Raw genomic sequence first — 17,853 nt, 5'->3', positions numbered from 1 at the left:
AGAAACACTAAATAAAGCAATATGTGTTTGCCAACATTTGTCTCCTTGTGAATGTTAAGGAGGGGAGAGGAGCCCCTAGAAGGCAGCCAGGAATCTTGTATTAGAATTCTGCCTTGTCCCCAGAAGGAAGGAGGCAGGGCTCCCTGCCCAGGGGAAAGAGCAGGTGTGACCCGTAGCTGTGACACTGTCTTAAGAAGGGCTGCTCATGCCCTGGCTGCTTTGGCTCAACAGAGCGTCAGCGTCAGCCTGCGGTCCAGAGAGACCTGGGTTCAGTTCCTGCTAAGGGCACGTACCTCGGTTGCAGTTTGTCCCCAGCCCTGGTTGGGTCATGCGGGTGGCAACCACTCAATGCGTCCCTTTCACGTCAATGTTTCTCTCTCTCCCTCCCTCCCACTCTATCTGAACAAAATATGGAAAAACGTCTTCTGGTGAGGATTAAAAAAAAAAAAGGGCTGCTCAGCCTGGCCCAATGCCATGGGCTGGGGAGCTGGTGCACAGAAATGCACCCCAGTATGAGAAGTGCAGGTGCCAAGGGGCAGACCCACAGGTGACTGGGGGTGGGGGTGGAGGCTTGCAGACACTTCACAGAGATGACATTTGAGGTAGGTCTCAAAGGATAGTCTCCAAATTTGGATTGGGTTACAAGTCACTGACCCAATCCAAACTGGCTTGGGAAGCAGAGGACATTTATTAGCATTTGAAATCTAATAGCCCCAGGGTTGGGCTGCTCCCAGGTGCACATAGAAGTGTCTGGAACCATCTCTTGGCTCAGCCTTCCCCTGGTGATGTGGTGGCAGCAGCAGCCACCAACAGCTCCAGACTCTCATTCCATGAGGCTGGCACAGAGGCGGGGAGAAAAAGTGCCTCTTTCTGAGTAATTCAGAAGTCTCAGCCCATTGTCAGTGGACAGCTCGGATGAGGTGCTCTTCCCTGACCCAGTCGTCGTAATCGTGTCATTAGGGAGAACAGCATATTCTGCTGTGCTGCCAGGCCTGGGTCCTGTGTCTAGCTCCCTAAAACAGAAGTGGCATGGACCCCACCTGACCACGAGGACCAAGAGTGGGGTAGATGACTTTCCAAATGAAATCCAGTGTTGCCTTGAGAAGAAAGGGTGTGAGTGTCGCAAGCTGCAGCCACAGAACTCAGCAGATGGCTGAGCGTTGCCAAGTGGGAGGGGCAGGGTGAGCAGAGGGAATGGCAGGACTTAAAGGCAAGGAAAGTTTTAGCTGAGGCCTTACACTTTAGAGTCAGGCTATCTGCTGAGTTTAGACTCATCACCTAGGGGAGCGGTTCTCAATGAATGAGATACCACGCGTGGTATGACTCTTGAGCTGGACACAATCCTGGGAGCACACCTAGGTTTTGACACCGCCCAGCAAATTAATTTAAATAAAAATGGAAGCGCCACAATTATTTGTCTGCTCTATCAGTAGTAACAGTGGCTCCAAGAAGCCAACAGATAAGATAAACATTGTTAGGTGCAATTACCAGGTTTACAACTGTGGCAACTTTCCTTTTCTTTGCCAATTAGTCCCCATGGGGAGTGATGTCACAGACAACCAGATGCCACTGAGGGACCCTGTCCTTTTGAGAGGTAACCAAGAATGGTTTGTGCCCCCAGCTCACATCCTGCAGGAAGTGCAGTGCCCTCCAGGAGATATCTGTCAATGGTAGGAAGCTACTTTTGGCTCTGGACAGGAGTAGTCACCCAACTCTACATTCATTCATTCGACCAACATTTACTTAATGTGCCAGGCTCTCTTGGATCGCTTTGATAACCTGGAATATAACAGGAACAAAAAGACCCAAATCCTGCCCAGCTGGTGTGGCTTAGCAGTTGAGCATTGACCCATGCACCAAGAGGTCACCAGTTCGATTCCCAGTCAGGGCACATGCCCAGGTTGTGGGCCAAATCCCCAGTGGGGGGCATACAGGAGGCGGCCAATCAATGTTCTCTCATCACTGTTTCTATCTCTTTCCCTCTCCCTTTCTATCTCTCTGAAAACAATAAAGAAAAAATGTTTTTTAAAAAAGATGCAAATCCTTGCTTTTATGGAGCTTATATTCTAGAGGGGAAGAGAGGACAATACACCAAACTAATATGTAAAATAAATAAAGGAGCCCTGGTCGGTTTGGTTCAGCATTTAGAGCATCAGCCCTTGGACCAATGAGTCTCGGAATCAATTCCAGTCAAGGGCATGTACCTCGGTTGCGATTCTTCCCGGCCCTGGTCGGGATGGTGCACACGTGTCTCTTTCACATGGATGTTTCTCTCTCACTCCCTCTCCTTCCCTCCCACTCTATCTGAAGATAAAGAGAATAATATCCTCGGGTAAGAATTAAAAAAAAAAAACTTAAATAAAGGAGATAAGTGCTAGAAAAATAAAGCTGCGTGCTCCCCCTCCCAGGAGTACACCAGAGCCTTTCCCCTCTCTCTCCCCCTCTTCACCCCACCGCCACCTCCTGAGCCCCTTTATTCTACTAATAGAATGTGGCTTTCTAAATAAAAGCTCTCTTATCGGAAAAATAAAAAAGAAAGAAAGAAACCCTTGGCTGGTGTGGCTCACTGGTTGGAGTGTCAGCCCATGTACCTAAGGGTCAAAGGTTCGCTTCCTGGTCAAGGGCACATACCTGGGTTGTAGATTTGATCCCAGCCCCAGTCAGGGTGCATGCGGGAAGCAACCGACTGATGTGTCTCTCTCACATCAATGCTTCTCTCTCTCTGTCTGTCTCTCTCCCCCTCCCTCCCTTCCACTCTCTCTAAAAATCAATGGAAAAAATATCCTCGGGTGAGGATTAACAACAACGACAAAATACTCTGGCCCTGGCTGGTTTGGCTCAGCGGTTAGAGCGTCGGCCTGCGGTCCAGAGAGACCCGGGTTTGGTTCCCGCTAAGGGCATATACCTCGGTTGCAGTTTGTCCCCGGCCCTGGTTGGTCGTGCGGGTGGCAGCCACTCGATGTGTCCCTTTCATGTTGATGTTTCTCTCTCTCTCTCTCTCTTCCTCTCTATCCCTCCCACTCTATCTGAATAAAGAATGGAAAAAAAAAATGCTCTGGCTGGTGTGGCTCAGTTAGTTGGATCCTGAGTCAGAGCACATTTGGGAGGCAACTGATCCATATTTCTTTCTCTCCTTTCCTCTCTCTAAAATCAATAATAATAATAATAACAACAACAACAAAGCAGAGAAGGGGGAGAGGGAGAGTTGGGCCTGCACTTTGAAGTTTCAGATGGACTGTGAGGGAAGGCCTCCCTGGGAGGGGGGCAACACTGGACAGCAGGGGTGAGGCAGTGACTGGACATCCAGCAGAAGGAACAGCCAGCGCGGAGCATGGAGGCTAGTCAGAGAAAGAGGAAGGTCAGCGGGCTGGAGAGGAGAGAGCAGGGGAGGAGAGGGAGAGAAGACAGGAGGATTTACATCTCACCTCCTGCAGATGCTCTTGCTTTCCTCAGCTCCTTGAGGGTGGAGTCTTGAAAGCTGGTACCTGCTCCTTCCCCACAAAAGCATCTGTGTGAGCAGCTCCCCTAAAGCATGAGGGCAACGAGGGGTTCACTTTGAAGCAAAGCAGGCAACTCGTTCTCAACAGTCCTACAGCATGTCGCTGCTGGGAACATCTCTGACCTTTCCAGGAAGGTCTGGCCTCCTGCCTGGGTTCCCAGCACACTCTCCTCCCCTCGACCCTCCACGGAGGCCTCTCACATTTCTCCCCAGAGCCTTCCCCTGGTGTCTGCTTCCAGATCCTATCTTTGCACATTTTAAGACTGGTCCTTGTCTCTGCAAAATGAAGGGCTACCCACTGGAGGTGGGGCACCTCTCTTTTTCACAGCCCAGAAGCTCCAGCAGAAACTTGGAAATTTCTGTCTTTCTCCCTTTCTCCATTTCCATGTGTGAATGAGAACAGGGCAGACGTGTTTTCCACAAATGCAAACTGTGCCTACACACACTCACCCACCTTTTCTCTCTTTATCACACGCTTCAGAAGGTGCTACTGTCAGTTTTCTATCTAAATGAAAATTTTTGTCATCGTGATACAAATCATCTTTCTGTTTGCCTTTTCCAAGATTTTTAGAGAGAGTGGAAGGGAGGGGCGGGTGGGGGGGGGGGGAGAGATACATCAATGTGAAAGAGACACTTCGATTGGCTGCCTCCTGCACAGTCCCCAACCAGGGCCAGGGATTGAACCTATAACCCATGTATGTGCCCTTGACTGGGAATTGAACCTGCGACCTTTCAGTGAGCAGGCCAACACTCTAACCACTGAGCAACACCAGCCAGGGCTGCTGGGGTTTTTTGTTTTGTTTTGTTTATGGAAAAGGAAAAGTGATGTCTGGCTAGCGTGGCTCAGAGGTTGAGTGTCGATCCATGCACCAAGAGGTCGCCAGTTTGATTCCCAGTCAGGACACATGCCCAGGTGGTGAGCTGATTCCCAGTGGGGGGCATGGAGGAGGCTGTCACTCGATGTTCTCTCTCATCGATGTTTCTGTCTCTCTCTCTCCCTCTCCCTTCCTCCCTCTCTAAAAGTCAACAAAGAAAGAAAAGCAAATTTAAAAAAAAAAAGGAAAAGGAAAAGCAGGTGTGAGTAGCCCAGTTCCAGAGGGTTCCATTCATGAAGAACCTGGGAGTTGTGTAGGGCACAGCCCGCACAGCTGAATGCAGAAGCTCTGTGCTGTTAGGTGGTGCAGAGCAGGCAGGCAGGTCATTGACCTCCCTGCTCCTCCTCCACTGCTAAAATAAGGAACGTCTTTCTTTCCTCAGGATCGGAGTAAAGAACTTCGGTGTGCTTTTCTCTTGAACAGGGCAGCCTTCCCTTTTTTACCCTCTTTCACCTCTGCTCCTTCAGGTACCTTCCCTGTCTCCACCCCCAATACCAGGAGCCCTTCCTAAGGAGGAAGGTCACATTCTTTTTTATTCTATTTTATTTTTTATTGATTGATCTGAAAGAGAGAGAGATCAATTTGTTGCTCCATTTGTTTATGTATTCATTGGTTGCTCCTTGCATGTGCCCCGGCGGGGGATGGAACCGGAAACCTTGGTATTTCAGGACTGCGCTCGGACTGCGCACCCAGCTAGGGCAGGTCACATTCTTTGTGGGGCAGGTCTCAGGCTTATCTGGGAAGTTGGGTTGGGTGGAGCAAAAGCCACCATTATGGCTGCAAATCCTGACATATGAAGGGGAAAGGAGGAGGAAGAAAAGAGAAAGAAGGGTGGGCTTGCCTTCTTCTTGTCCCAAGGCCACTTCTGTTCCGACTTTGTTGTCCTCTGAATTAGTAGATTCTCTGTGCTCCAAGGGGGAGCACACCTGAGTAGCGTTTGGGGCTGGGCCTCCCCTCCTTGCCAATATTCTTGCTTATTTTCCAGCTCAGTTATGATTTGTTCTCTCTCTCTCTCCCTTCCTTTCTTCTTTCCTTCCTCGTTCGTTCTCTCTGTTTCTTTCCTTCTTTTTCTTCTTTTAAAGTATTCCCTCCTCCTGTACGCCCATGTGCCCTAGGGACAGGGCTTAAAGGCCCAGCTTCAGAACCCCACAGGCAGTTTTAGGGTAAGGTCCTGACTCAAAGCTGGGCCATCTTGGGGGGAAATGAGGGGCAGGGTCTTCGCTTTCCAGAGGGAAGAATTAACACTGAGGTGGCTTCTGCTGCTGGCTTGTGGTGACATGCTGTGACTAAGCCAGGGTCACCTCGATGAGTCATCCACAGCAGGGAAGTTGCCCTTGCTCCCCTCCCCTTCCCAGAGAAGGCCCAGGGGTATGTGAAGTAGGTCTGGAAGGTGTGTTATTCCTGTAAGACCATAACCCGAGGCTGACTTATTTATTTATGTTTTTTTCACAACTATCAATGTTTATTGTTCAGCTTTCCCCAGTAGGCCAGTGCTAGGGCTGAGGGGCTGAGCCTAAATGAGAAGTAGGTCTGGGGGCCATCTTAATGTGTAACCATCCCCATGTGACCATCTTTTTTTTTTTTATCCTCCCTGGAGGACATTTTTCCATTTTTTTTGTTCAGATAGAGTGGGAGGGAGAGAAAGGAAGAGAGAGAGAGTGAAACATCGATGTGAAAGGGACACATTGAGTGGCCGCCACCCACACGACCAACCAGGGCCAGGGACAAACCGCAACCGAGGTACACGCCCCTAGCAGGAACCGAACCCAGGTCTCTCCGGACTGCAGGCCGACGCTCCAATCACTGAGCCAGATCGGCCAGGGCTGACCATTTTTTTTAAATTTTTTTTTTCCTTTATTGATTTTAGAGAGAGGGAAGAGGTGAGAGGGAGAGAAAAATAGAAACATCGATGAGAGAGAACATTGACTGGCCGCTTACTGTATGCCCCCCACTGGGGATTGGGCCCACAATCTGGGCATGTGTCCTGACCAGGAATTGAACTGGCAACCTCTTGGTGCATGTGTCGATGCTCAACCACTGAGCTACACGGGCGGGACCCAGAGGACATTTTTGCACGTATCTTCAGACAGAGCAGGAGGGAGAGAAGGAAGAAGAGAGAGAAACATCACGCAAAAGAGACGGAGAGAGACACATCAATTGGTTGCCACCCACACGACCCCAACTAGGGCCAGGGACAAACTGCAACCGAGGTACGTGCCCTTAGCGGGAACCGAACCTGGGACTCTCTGGTCTGCGGGCCAACGCTCTAACTGCTGAACCAAACCGGCCAGGGCTGGTGTGACCCTCTTAATGTGCCCTGAGGCCTGCTGGTGGTCCTAAGGCCTGTCAGTCATCCCCCTAGGCTTTCCAGAAGTCCTGCGGGGTCCCAGGCTACGTCAGAGCCTGGGAAAGCTGCATTTGTGGAGGAAAAGGACATGTGGGGAGAGGCTCGTAATATCTCAGAACCTACCGTTCCAACATCAGCACGTGACAGGAGGCAAGAGGGTGGAACCCAGAAGAAAAAGTGACAGGAGTTCTGAAGGCAAGATAGGGAAGACCAGCATCTTTCAGGCCCTGAGCCAGAAGGGGAAGAGGGGGAGACTTCCAGGTACTTCCTCCTGGCTCTGGAAGAGGCAGCAGGGGAGGAGTAGGGGTTCTGGTCAGTGAGGGGTGAGTCCTGAACAGCTCCATCCCCAAGGGTGTCTGCAGAGCAGCTGTGCTTGAGGGGGCTGCAGTGCCTGGACAGGTCCCCTGGGTCCCACCCTTGGTATGCCCTGGAGGGGAGGCAGAGAAGGTTTTGGCAGCCTCATCCCTGCTGGGTTTGTGTGTGTGTGTGTGTGTGTGTGTTTTGTTGCTTTGTTTGCTTTTAGTATTTTTATTGATTTCTAGAGAGAGAGGAAGGGAGAGGGAGAAAGAGAGATAAACTGCCTCCTGTACATCCCCTACTGGGGATTAAGCCCAGAACCCTGGCATATACCCTGACCCAGAACAGAACCAGCAACCTTTTGGTGCATGTGACTGGGATGATAGTCAACCAACTGAGCCACTCCAGCCGGGCTCACCTGGCCTTTATGATCACCTTCTGGTTCTTCAGCATCACATAGGTAATAAACACTCCCGCAAACAGAAGCAGCAGGAGGCCAGCAGCTAGTGGGATGCCAGTGGCATCAGCTCAGGTCAGGAAACATGCTGTGGATGACACGCTGGCTGAATCACCCTGGCAGTGTAGTAGGTGAAGATGATCAGGCTAACAGCAACAAGGCTGTGTCCCACCACCTGCTTTGTCCCCATGACCCTTTCCCTGTGTTCTGTACCAGAGCACCAAGCTCCTGACTGATTTTTTTTTTTTTGGTCTATTTCTGCTATCCTCTCCCTACCTGCCACCTCCACCATTCCTATCCCAGGTGTCTGAGAATATAGTAGAGTGATCATAGCTCTCTTCTTCTTCCAGGATTTGTTTGTTTGTTTGTTTATTTATTTATTTTTGGTATGTGCCCCTAGTGGGAACTGAACCCCAGACTCTCTGGTCTGCAGGCCGACGCTCCAGCCGCTGAACCAAATCGGCCAGGGCTCCTTCCAGGATTTGAATCTCAGCAACTTTGTGTCTTTGGACAAGTTACTTAAGCTCTCTGAGCTTCATCTGTAAATGGGGATAGTTGTAAAACACCAACTCATAAATAAGATGATCCACATAAAAGCAGCACTATTCCTGAAAGGTAGTAGTCCCTGAGTAAATGTTAGCTGTGCCCTGGCCGGTTTGGCTCAGCGGTTAGAGTGTTGGTTTGCGGACTGGAGAGTCCTGGGTTCAGCTCCCGCTAAGGGCACGTACCTTAGGGCACGTACCTGGGTTGCAGTTTGTCCCTGGCCTCAGTTGGGGTCGTGTGGGTGGCAGCCACTCGATGTGTCTCTCTCATTTCGATGTTTCTCTCTCTTCTTCCCTCTCTCTCTCCTGCTCTATCTGAAGATAAATGCAAAAATGTCCTCGGGTGAGGATAAAAAAATAACAAAATGTTAGTTGTTATTAAGAAACATTTATGGAGTGCCTCCTACACAAGATGGTTGGCCTTTAGTGTGGGACAGAGACAGACCTGTAAATGAAAGGTTACAGTACACTGGGAAGAATTGTAATGGAGATAATAGGAACATAGTGCTGTCCATGCAGAGACGATGTGATGTGGTGGTCTGGAGAGGGGAGGCATTTGAGTTTGAGATCCAAAAAGGAGTAGAAGGGCATTCCAGAAAGAAGAAACACAAGGTTTATGTAGCAGTAGTTAAGATGAGACTGTGGTCCAGTTTTGTTTTTGTTTTTCCCCTTTATTAATTTTAGAGAGGAAGGGAGAAGGAGAGAGAGATAGAAACATCAATGACAGAGAACATCAAATAGTCGCCTCCTGCATGCCCCCCACTGGGGATTGGTCCCACAATCTGGGCATGTGACCTCTTGGTGCATGGGTTGACGCTCAACCACTGAGCCACACTGGCTGGGCATGTGGTCCAGTTTTATGCTGTGAGCTGAACTGGAAGTTTTAACACCTGGAAATTGTTAAAAGTTTTACACAGGGTAGCAACAGTTTCAGGGTTGTAATTTAGAAACAGCACAATGACAGATGTGTACAATGCAATTAGGGGCAACAAGACAATAGAGTACCACTGAACAGTCTGTTCACAAAAACACAGATACAGATGTGGAATACAGAGATAGAGATGATCATGAAGGTAGGGAGAGTAGAGGATACCTATGGCCACAAGTAGGGTTTAGAAGAATCTGGGCAGATGAGCTTCATTTTTTTTTTTTTTTTTTTTTTTTAATCCTCACCCGAGGACATTTCTCCATTTTTTGTACAGATAGAGTGGGAGGGAGAGAGAGGAAGAGAGAGAGAGAGAGAGAAACATCGATGTGAAAGGGACACATCGAGTGGCTGCCACCCGCACAACCAACCAGGGCCGGGGACAAACTGCAACCGAAGTACGTGCCCTTAGCGGGAACCGAACCCGGGTCTCTCCGGACCGCAGGCCGACGCTCTAACCGCTGAGCCAAACCGGCCAGGGCTAGATGAGCTTCAATACAGAGAACTCCATACTTCTACCTGGCTTGGCACATTCTGTTTCCTTTGTCTTTTTTTTTTTTTTTTTTAATCCTCACCTGAGGACATTTTTGCATATTTTATTCAGATAGAGTAGGAGGGAGAGAGAGAGAGAGAGAAGCATCCACGTGAAAGAGATACATCGAGTGGCTGCCACCCACATAACCCCAACCAGGGCGGGGGACAAACTGCAAGCGAGGTACATGCCCTTAGAGGGAACCGAACCCAGGACTCTCTGGACCGCAGGCTGACGCTCTAACCGCTGAGCCAAACCGACCAGGGCCTTCCTCCCCATTTGTCATTCAACATCCTTGCAGTACATGCCACCTCCTCTGGGAAGCCCTCCTGCATCTCTTTACAGACTGGATTAGGGAGTGCTGCTCTGTGTTCCTAGGGCCCATGTCTGTTCCCTATTCGTTAGCATTTTACATTCCTCTGGACTGTTTCCTGGTTCCTCCCTCTAATCTGGGAATTCGGTGAGGAAAGAACTCAGCCGCGATCACCTTTGCATCCACAGGGCAAATGTGTCAATAACTGCTGAATGAATCATTGAAAACAAGAGCTTTAGGTGGCCTGGGGAGGGAGACACTGGAGGAATCGTCATAAAAAGACCTTCTCAGGTAGCTCAGGTCTTGGAGCTATATCATCTTTTCTATTTCAATTGTCTAGGAGTCGCTACCTTGAAGTCCTGGGCCGTTCAGAAACTTGAAGCCTGGTGGAGCGAAGAACCGCGTGGTCGGCAGCGCAGATGCAAACCTCCGCCGACTGCTGGCTGAGGCCCTGCCCCAGGGCCCTAGACCCCGCCTCTCCATCTTCTGCAGTCCCGGTTCCCGCCAGGCGGCGACGCCCATGAGGCCGCATGCGCAGTACATGCGCGAGCTGTCCTATGCCCTTCTCCCAATGGCGGGCGGTGGTCCCTTTCCCGGCATCCTCCTGGGGGCAGAGAGCGCGTCATTTCCGGTCGGGAAGGCCCGCGGCCGCCGCCGCCATTTCGGGCGCTGCTGCTAGCCTGAGATCCGAGCTGGTCCGCTGGGCGGCGGGCGGCGGGGCTGGAGGGGCGCGCGCGGCGGCGGCGGCCCAGCGTGTAGGCACCGAGGCGGCCATGGCGGGCAACTTCGACTCAGAGGAGAGGAGTAGCTGGTACTGGGGGCGGTTGAGCCGGCAGGAGGCGGTGACGCTGTTGCAGGGCCAGCGGCACGGGGTGTTCCTGGTGCGGGACTCGAGCACCAGCCCCGGGGACTATGTGCTCAGCGTTTCCGAGAACTCACGCGTCTCCCACTACATCATCAACAGCAGCGGCCCGCGCCCACCGGTGCCACCGTCGCCCGCCCAGCCTCCGCCCGGTGAGGGACGGACAGGACGGGAGGCCCCGGGCGGGGGAGAGGGCCGTGGAACTCTCCAGCCTGGCCAGCTGCTCCTCGCGAGCTGACCCCCACGAGGGGCGTGGGTAAAGGGCTGGAGTGATCGTGGCAGGGGGCGGCTTGCTGTCGGGGCTGGTTCCCACTGACCTGCGGGAGTGCGTGGGGGAGGAGGAGCCGCTGACCCAGGCGTCTGGGTGTGACTTGGGAGGACAGCCCAGGGGAAGGGGAACTGCTTTGGCCCCAGGGTGGGGCTAGCGCCCGGGCCAGGCACAAGGGCAGGGCCGGGCAACGTGGGGACAAAGAGCTGAGGGGGATGTTGGCACTGCGGGGGCATCATTTGGCAGCAGTGCCCAGAATGAATCCGATAATCCTACGAGTGGCTTTTTAGGCTTCAAACATTTTCTGCAATGTTGGAGAGCCGGGTTTGGCTGTGCTCCACTGGTGGCCTTTGGTAGGAAGTCACCATATACAGGCCGGGAGGGATGGAGACACCCTTCAGGAAACCGGTCAGCTTTTTCCTTTCTTGGGCATTTTTCCAAAATACTTTTACTGCCCTCTTCCTAGGCAGAGGTGAGCTCAGTGCCTTGGTGATAGAAGGAAGGCCCTTTGTGGCCAGCCCGGACAGAGTAAGTCGATGCCGGGCTGACTGTGTCTAAGAGATCTTGGTGTCCTGAAAAGTGTTCTCCCCAATTGGGAGGGGTTTTAGTTTTCGGAGTGTTTAGTGGAGGGAAGATTTTTTTTCAGGAAACAAACCAGAAATAAGCTAATGGAGAAACAATCCCTTCTCTGAAAGTGAATGGAAAGAACTTCATTTTTTCCTGGGACTTAAACTCCAGGGCCTCTTCTTGCTCAGTAAGTTGGGGCTGTGGCCTGAGTCTTTCTAGATGTTGGGAACAGATTCGCTGAGAATTTGAGTTATCTGCACTGGGTCTTCCTTGTCAAGAATCATTGAGATACGACTGTCTCACCCATGCCATTGGAGTTGGGGGAATATGAAGGAGATTTCTGCACTTAGTACTTGAGATTTGTGAGGTACAAAGTAATTATAAGATGGTCATTATCTGTGGAACAGCACTAAGAGTCCTAGTGCCTTCTCACTGTTCCCAAGTTGAAGCATTTTTTTCATGAGCAGCTGAGACTAGATACAGACCAGTCTCAAGTGAATTAGAAAGCTCCTGAACCAACCTTTGCAGACTTATCCTTTTTGAATAGTCCAAATTTAGATTTATTTACTCTGGCCAGAAATGGGAGACCAGGTTGTCAGTCTCTTTGTTGTTAATACACACCAGTTTCAAAGAGTGTGGGATCTTTAAGTCTATCAATTATCCTAGGTCTTTCTTAGTTTGGTTGATTTAACAGCATTATAACATGAAATGAGATTATTAATGTGACATATATTTGCCCTATACCGGATATATTCTACTTTTTACCACCTGCATAGTGTGTACGGCTTTTTTGTTGCTGTGCAGTGACATGGCAAACTGTCACTGCAACTCAATTCTCAACCTTTTCTTTATGTGTTTTATCGGTTGCAAATTTTGGAAATGACAGAGGCAGGTTTCTTAGTTTGGGCTTTCTCCACACCTTGGCATTATGACTTTGTATCTCAGCACTTAGCTTAATATTGAGTTCCACCTTTTCATAGCACATAAGAGTTCATATTCTTGGCCCAAAAGAGAAAGTGAAGATTACCAAAGTTTGTTGGGGTTTAGAAAATTCATGGTCATTGTGGTAATTCTTTCTGTCACATACCCTATTTTCCATGTAGGGTAATTGATTCAGTTGTCTTTGTAAAGAATATTTAATCTTTGTTTTCACCCTCCCCCATCAAGCTCTTTTTCTTGTGAAACCACACAGAGGTTTCAAAAGACATGTCTGTATTTTATAAAGACATACACAAGCCCTGGCTGGTTTGGCTCAGCAGTTAGAGCGTCGGCCTGCAGTCCAGAGAGACCTGGGTTCGGTTCCCGCTAAGGGCATGTACCTTGGTTGCAGTTTGTCCCCAGCCCTGGTTGGGTCGAGGAGGTGGCAACCACTCAATGTGTCCCTTTCACGTCAATGTCTCTCTCTCTTTCTCTCTTTCCCTCTATCCCTCCCCCCCCCATCTCTCCCTCCCATTCTATCTGAACAAAAAATGAAAAAATGTCCTTGGGTGAGGATAAATAAAGACATACACAATATTAATAGCTAACGTTTATTATTGATTTTTTAGAGAAGGAGGGGAAGGGAAAGGGAGAGAGAGATAGAAGCATCGATGAGAGAGAACATCGACTGGCCGAGTCCTGCATGCCCCCCACTGGGGATTGGGCCCACAACCTGGGCATGTGCCCTGACTGGGAATTAAACCCGTGACCTTCTGGTGCATGGGTCAGTGCTCAACCACTGAGCCACACCGGCTGGGCAACAGCTAACATTTATTGATTGGATATTCTATGCTGCCAGGTACTTTGCTGAGTACTGTATATGCCTCATTTCATTTACTGTCTATAACAATCTAGTGAGGAATGTACTGTGATCTCCATTTATTAAAATATTTCCATTTTAGCCCTGGCCAGTTTTGCACAGTGGTTAGAGCGCCAGCCTGCCGTCCAGAGAGACCTGGGTTTGGTTCCCGCTAAAGGCACGTATCTTGGTTGCAGTTTGTCCCCGGCCCTGGTTGGGTCTTGCGGGTGGCAGCCACTCGATGTGTCCCTTTCACGTCGATGTTTCTCTCTCTCTTCCTCTCTTTCCCTCCCACTCTATCTGAACAAAAAATGAAAAAATATCCTCGGGTGAGGATAAAAAAATTTTTTTTCCATTTTATAGATCAGGAAACTGAGAATTAGAGTCAATAACTTGTAAGGTCACACAGCTTGTAAATACTGAGCCAGAATTTGGACCTAGGAATTCTGACCTGAGAGCTGACACTATTACACTGTATTCCTTTCTGTCAAAGCCAGTTTTCCTTTTTTTAAAAATTTCTATTTCTCACCTGAGGATGTTTGTCTACTTATCATCAGATAGAGTGGGAGGGAGGAAGAGAAAGCGAGATCAAGAGAAACATTGATGTTACAGAGCCACATCAATTGATTGCCTCCCACACTACCATGACCAGGGTCAGGGACAAACTGTAGCCGAGGTACTGCCCTTGACTGGAATTGAACTCGAGACTCATTGGTCCGCAGGCCGACACTCTAAACCAGTGCTTCTCAACCTTCCTAATGCCGCGACCCTTTAATACAGTTCCTCATATTGTAGTGACCCCCAACCATATTTTTGTTGCTACTTCATAACTATAATTTTGCTACTGTTATGAATCGCCATTGGAAATAGGTGTTTTCCAATGGTCTTAGGTGACTCCTGTGAAAGGGTCGTTTGATCCCCAAAGGGGTCACGACCCACAGGTTGAGAACTAGTGCTCTAAACGCTGAGCCAAACCAGCCAGGGCAAAGCCAGTTTCCTTTTGAGATATCAGCTGTTGTCGTAGAGGACTCAACACTTGTTTCTTTCCTGGGGTCTCAGATTCTGTTTAAAGACCAACGGGAAAGGATAACAAGAAGAAACTGACAAAAAGAAAAAGAAATTGGCTTAAGTGTTCAGATAATACACATCTGCTATCTAAAAGGAAATGGTCAAGAGGCTTTTAAAATCCTTTTGGCAAATTGAATATGGAAAAGAAGCTTTTTGCTTAGGATAATATAGTGTATCTTGTGGACATAATACATAGGTAGAATTTGTGTGGAATGGCTTAGACGTAATTTTTAGAGGCTTAGGAATAAAATAAGCCAGGAATTCTCAACCTTTTCCTATTTTTAACTTAGGTGTTTAACTCCTGCAGGCTCTGGATGTGCCTATAGCCTGGGAGTGTCCTGGCTGTATTCCAGTGCCATAGGGCAGGGCTTGGTCAAATCTATGGGTCATACTCTTGTCATGTGGGGCTTCAGAGCATACCTCTTGGGAAGGCTTTGCAATCATTGATTCACTCGTTACTTTCTCTTGGAGTAATAAGATATTTCTAGATTTTGACCAGTAGGTAATTGACAAAAATGAGTAAGTGTGCGTTGGGAGAGTTAAAAGCTTGAGCTCTGGGGCCTGAGTTTGAATCTTTGCTGACACTTACTACTTAATGGAACTTTGGGCATATTTAACTTTCCTCTGCCTCAGTTTCTCATGCGTGAAAGAGGGAAAATAGTAATATGTCATAGGGTTGTTGGGAGGATTAAGTGAGTTTTAGTGTATTAAATGCTTAGGAATGGGGCTGGCATAAAGTAAGTACTAATTAAGTATTAGATATATTAATTTTATGAACATAACTATGAAGTTGGGAGGGAGGAGTTGAAACAAAATGGAAAACTGTTCTTAGCTTTGCGAGGGTCTCAATGAATGGTGTGGGTTGGTGAGCACTGTTAAAACAGCATGTCTTAGGGAGTATGGGCTGGGGTGGGGTGGGTTGTGATGCAAGGTGTGAAAGGACCTTGGATCCAGTCCATGGAAATAGAGTGGCGCCTGGCTATTGCTCAGCTGAGAGCTGCCTACCTATCACCCTAGCGGGTGAGGGGAGCATAAAAACTTGCTTCATTTGGGGGGGTGGGCAGAAGCTAGGGTGGTAATTGTTTGTGCTGCTGACGCCACTTTGGAGATCCTGTGGGACTGCTGATTGCCCACTGCCACCTCTTTGTACCTTCAGCATCTCTGTTTCGTTTGTTCATCTCATCTTTTCAGTTCTCATACACGGTCCTCATGTTTTACCCCTCAATATCAGAGTATCCCTCCATTCATTGGTTCTGGAAAAATTCTTCAGTGAGTTACTTACAGATTTTACACCCTCAAAAAAGATTTCATGGTAAAAGGAAGTAGGTTTATTTGTTGCAGGACTTCTCCAAGCCTTTATTATGCCCATGTGAAATTAAAACCCTCTAAGAGAGGCAGATATTGGATACTATTTGTTTTTTTCTAAACTTATCTGACCATAGAACTTTTTGAGAAGTAGCTTGAGATTCTGTGCAATCTTCTCTGGGAAACAGTCAGCAGACTTTGGATTTGGGGATAAATTGAAAATTTCAAAAGAAATTCAGAGGTTAAACTGAATTTCCTTTTTAAAATTTATTTATTGATTTTAGAGAAAGGGAAAGAGAAAGAAACATTAATTTGTTGTTCTACTTAGTTGTGCATTCATTGGTTGCTTCTTGTATGTGCCCTGACCTGAGATCAGGCCTGAAACCTTGGTGTATTGGAATGATGCTCTGATCAAGTGAGCTACCTCACCAGGGTGTGAGTTTTCATTTTTGTTTTTGTTTTTTTGGGGGGCACCTATAATCTTCTGGCTATTTTTAGAAACTTTATTAGGTAGGTATATGGCCCAATGATATGTTAAAAGACAGCTCATACAGCCAGTAAATGACAGAGATAGAATTCATCAAACCTAATCAGTTTGAATCTACAAAGTACCATGCCAATATCCACGGTTTATAGAAAGTTCTGTTTGCTTAGGAGACCATATATCTTGATACTCTTTAAGATACCATCACAAATTTAAGTCAGTGGTCTTTTTCTCTTTTAAAATGTGTTTTTATTGATTTTTTTTTTTTTTTATAGAGTGAGGAAGGGAGAGATAGAAACATCGATGTGAAGGAAACATCATTCATCTGCCTCCTGCATCCCCCTGCTGGGGATCAATCTTGAAACCCGAGCATGTGCCCTGACCAGGAATTGAACTCGGACCTCTCAGTCCATGGGAAGGTGCTCAATCCACTGAGCCACACTGGTTGGGTGGGCTAAGTCAGTGGTCTTTTTAGCCCTTTGTATTGGATGAGTGGTTGGGAGAGTTTATCTAAGCAACCTCTTTTAAGTACCATAGGCCAAGGAGAAGGAGCAGAGGGAGTGGGAATTAAGGAAAGAAGAAGCGTAAAAGGAGGTGCTGTGAGATCAAGAAGAGGCTGGTGATGGAGCCCCTGTGATGGTATCCATGCCAGAAGTGACTTGCCTGTTTTAGCCCACAGAGCTCTTAGGTGTTCATAAAACTTTCAGGGACTGGTATGGTAAAAACTGATGTAACCTGAGGGCTAAAAATGCATAAAAGTATTAAGTTGAGCACATACGAAAACCACAACAATAGCTGCTGCGTTGATTTTGATTTCTGAATGTGTTAGTTTAAATTGTACGTTCAGAACCCAGCATAAGTTTGATGTAGAACAAGTCAGTAAGATTTTTCAAGTCTCAGCAATGAGAACCCTGTCGTTGGTTCTATTCTCTAGACTGACTATGTCTCCTTCCTTTCTTGCCCTTCTATTTCCTGCCTTTGGCTGTTTGTGGTTGGAAGGAGATGAACTAGGGAAAAGGAGCTGGAACACATAATTGTGGTGAGGTTTGAGCTTATCTGCGACTTATGTATATTCTGTTCCCCTCCCTTCCCTTCTTTTGGAGTTTGAATCAACAAAGCTTGATTGTCCCATGTATCTAACTGTTCCAGCAGTACACAAAAACAGGTATTTCTCTGTGGAATTATTATTGTGTCATTAGAATAGATAAGGAGTTTATAGGTAATGTCAAAGCTTTCCCTTGATGTTTAACTTGTATTTCTGTGACTGTTGGGATTGCCAAGCTGAAAAAAAGATTATAGTGGACCCAGTTTACACCATGAAGTGTTTGAACAATAAATTAATTGAACCAACTTCCTACCTTTATGACAAATGAGCTTCCAGTTTTTCTTTTCATAATTCTCACACTGATCTTTGTAAGGGACTTGGCTTAGTGGTCTTATTTGTTTTTTTAAAGTCCTGCCTGCCCCCACCCCCCCCAATTTTTTCACTTGGACCAGTACCATAATGGAGCCATAACAATGGATTACAGGGAGTGGTTGCCTTCCTTCTTAGAGTTAAAAGGGTACCTTGCAAATGTTTAGGGATTACTACTTTTTTTTTTTTGTATGAACACATCTCCAGTTGAGAGTGGAAACCAGGAGGATAGGGGGGAAATGGTGTCTTCCTAAGATAGGCTGCTTTGCCTCTTGCTCACCAACCACATTCCAAGTTTTTATAACCCTGGCTATGCTCTGA

General features: G+C 47.9%; 2 protein-coding genes across 2 annotated transcripts in view; one reads left to right on the top strand and one right to left on the bottom strand.

The window, feature by feature from the left end:
• Positions 1 to 7,432: 7,432 nt before the first annotated feature.
• Positions 7,433 to 7,665, bottom strand: LOC118634873 (dolichol phosphate-mannose biosynthesis regulatory protein-like). The gene is given in 2 exon segments (XM_036269697.1): positions 7,433 to 7,560; positions 7,563 to 7,665. Coding segments are annotated over 2 exon segments (231 nt in total).
• Positions 7,666 to 10,534: 2,869 nt separating this feature from the next.
• The window catches only part of CRK (CRK proto-oncogene, adaptor protein), a 35,038-nt gene continuing 27,719 nt past the window's right edge, over positions 10,535 to 17,853 (top strand). Inside the window, exon 1 of the mRNA XM_036268177.1 lies at positions 10,535 to 10,801. Coding sequence (XP_036124070.1) covers positions 10,561 to 10,801 — 241 coding nt within the window. The 5' untranslated portion in view covers positions 10,535 to 10,560. The remainder of the gene's footprint in view (positions 10,802 to 17,853) is intronic.

Source organism: Molossus molossus, unplaced genomic scaffold, assembly GCF_014108415.1.
Source record: "Molossus molossus isolate mMolMol1 unplaced genomic scaffold, mMolMol1.p scaffold_m16_p_19, whole genome shotgun sequence".
Lineage (NCBI taxonomy): Eukaryota > Metazoa > Chordata > Mammalia > Chiroptera > Molossidae > Molossus > Molossus molossus.
The sequence above is the reverse complement of the archived record's forward strand: the minus strand, read 5'-3'. Positions and strand labels throughout refer to the sequence as shown.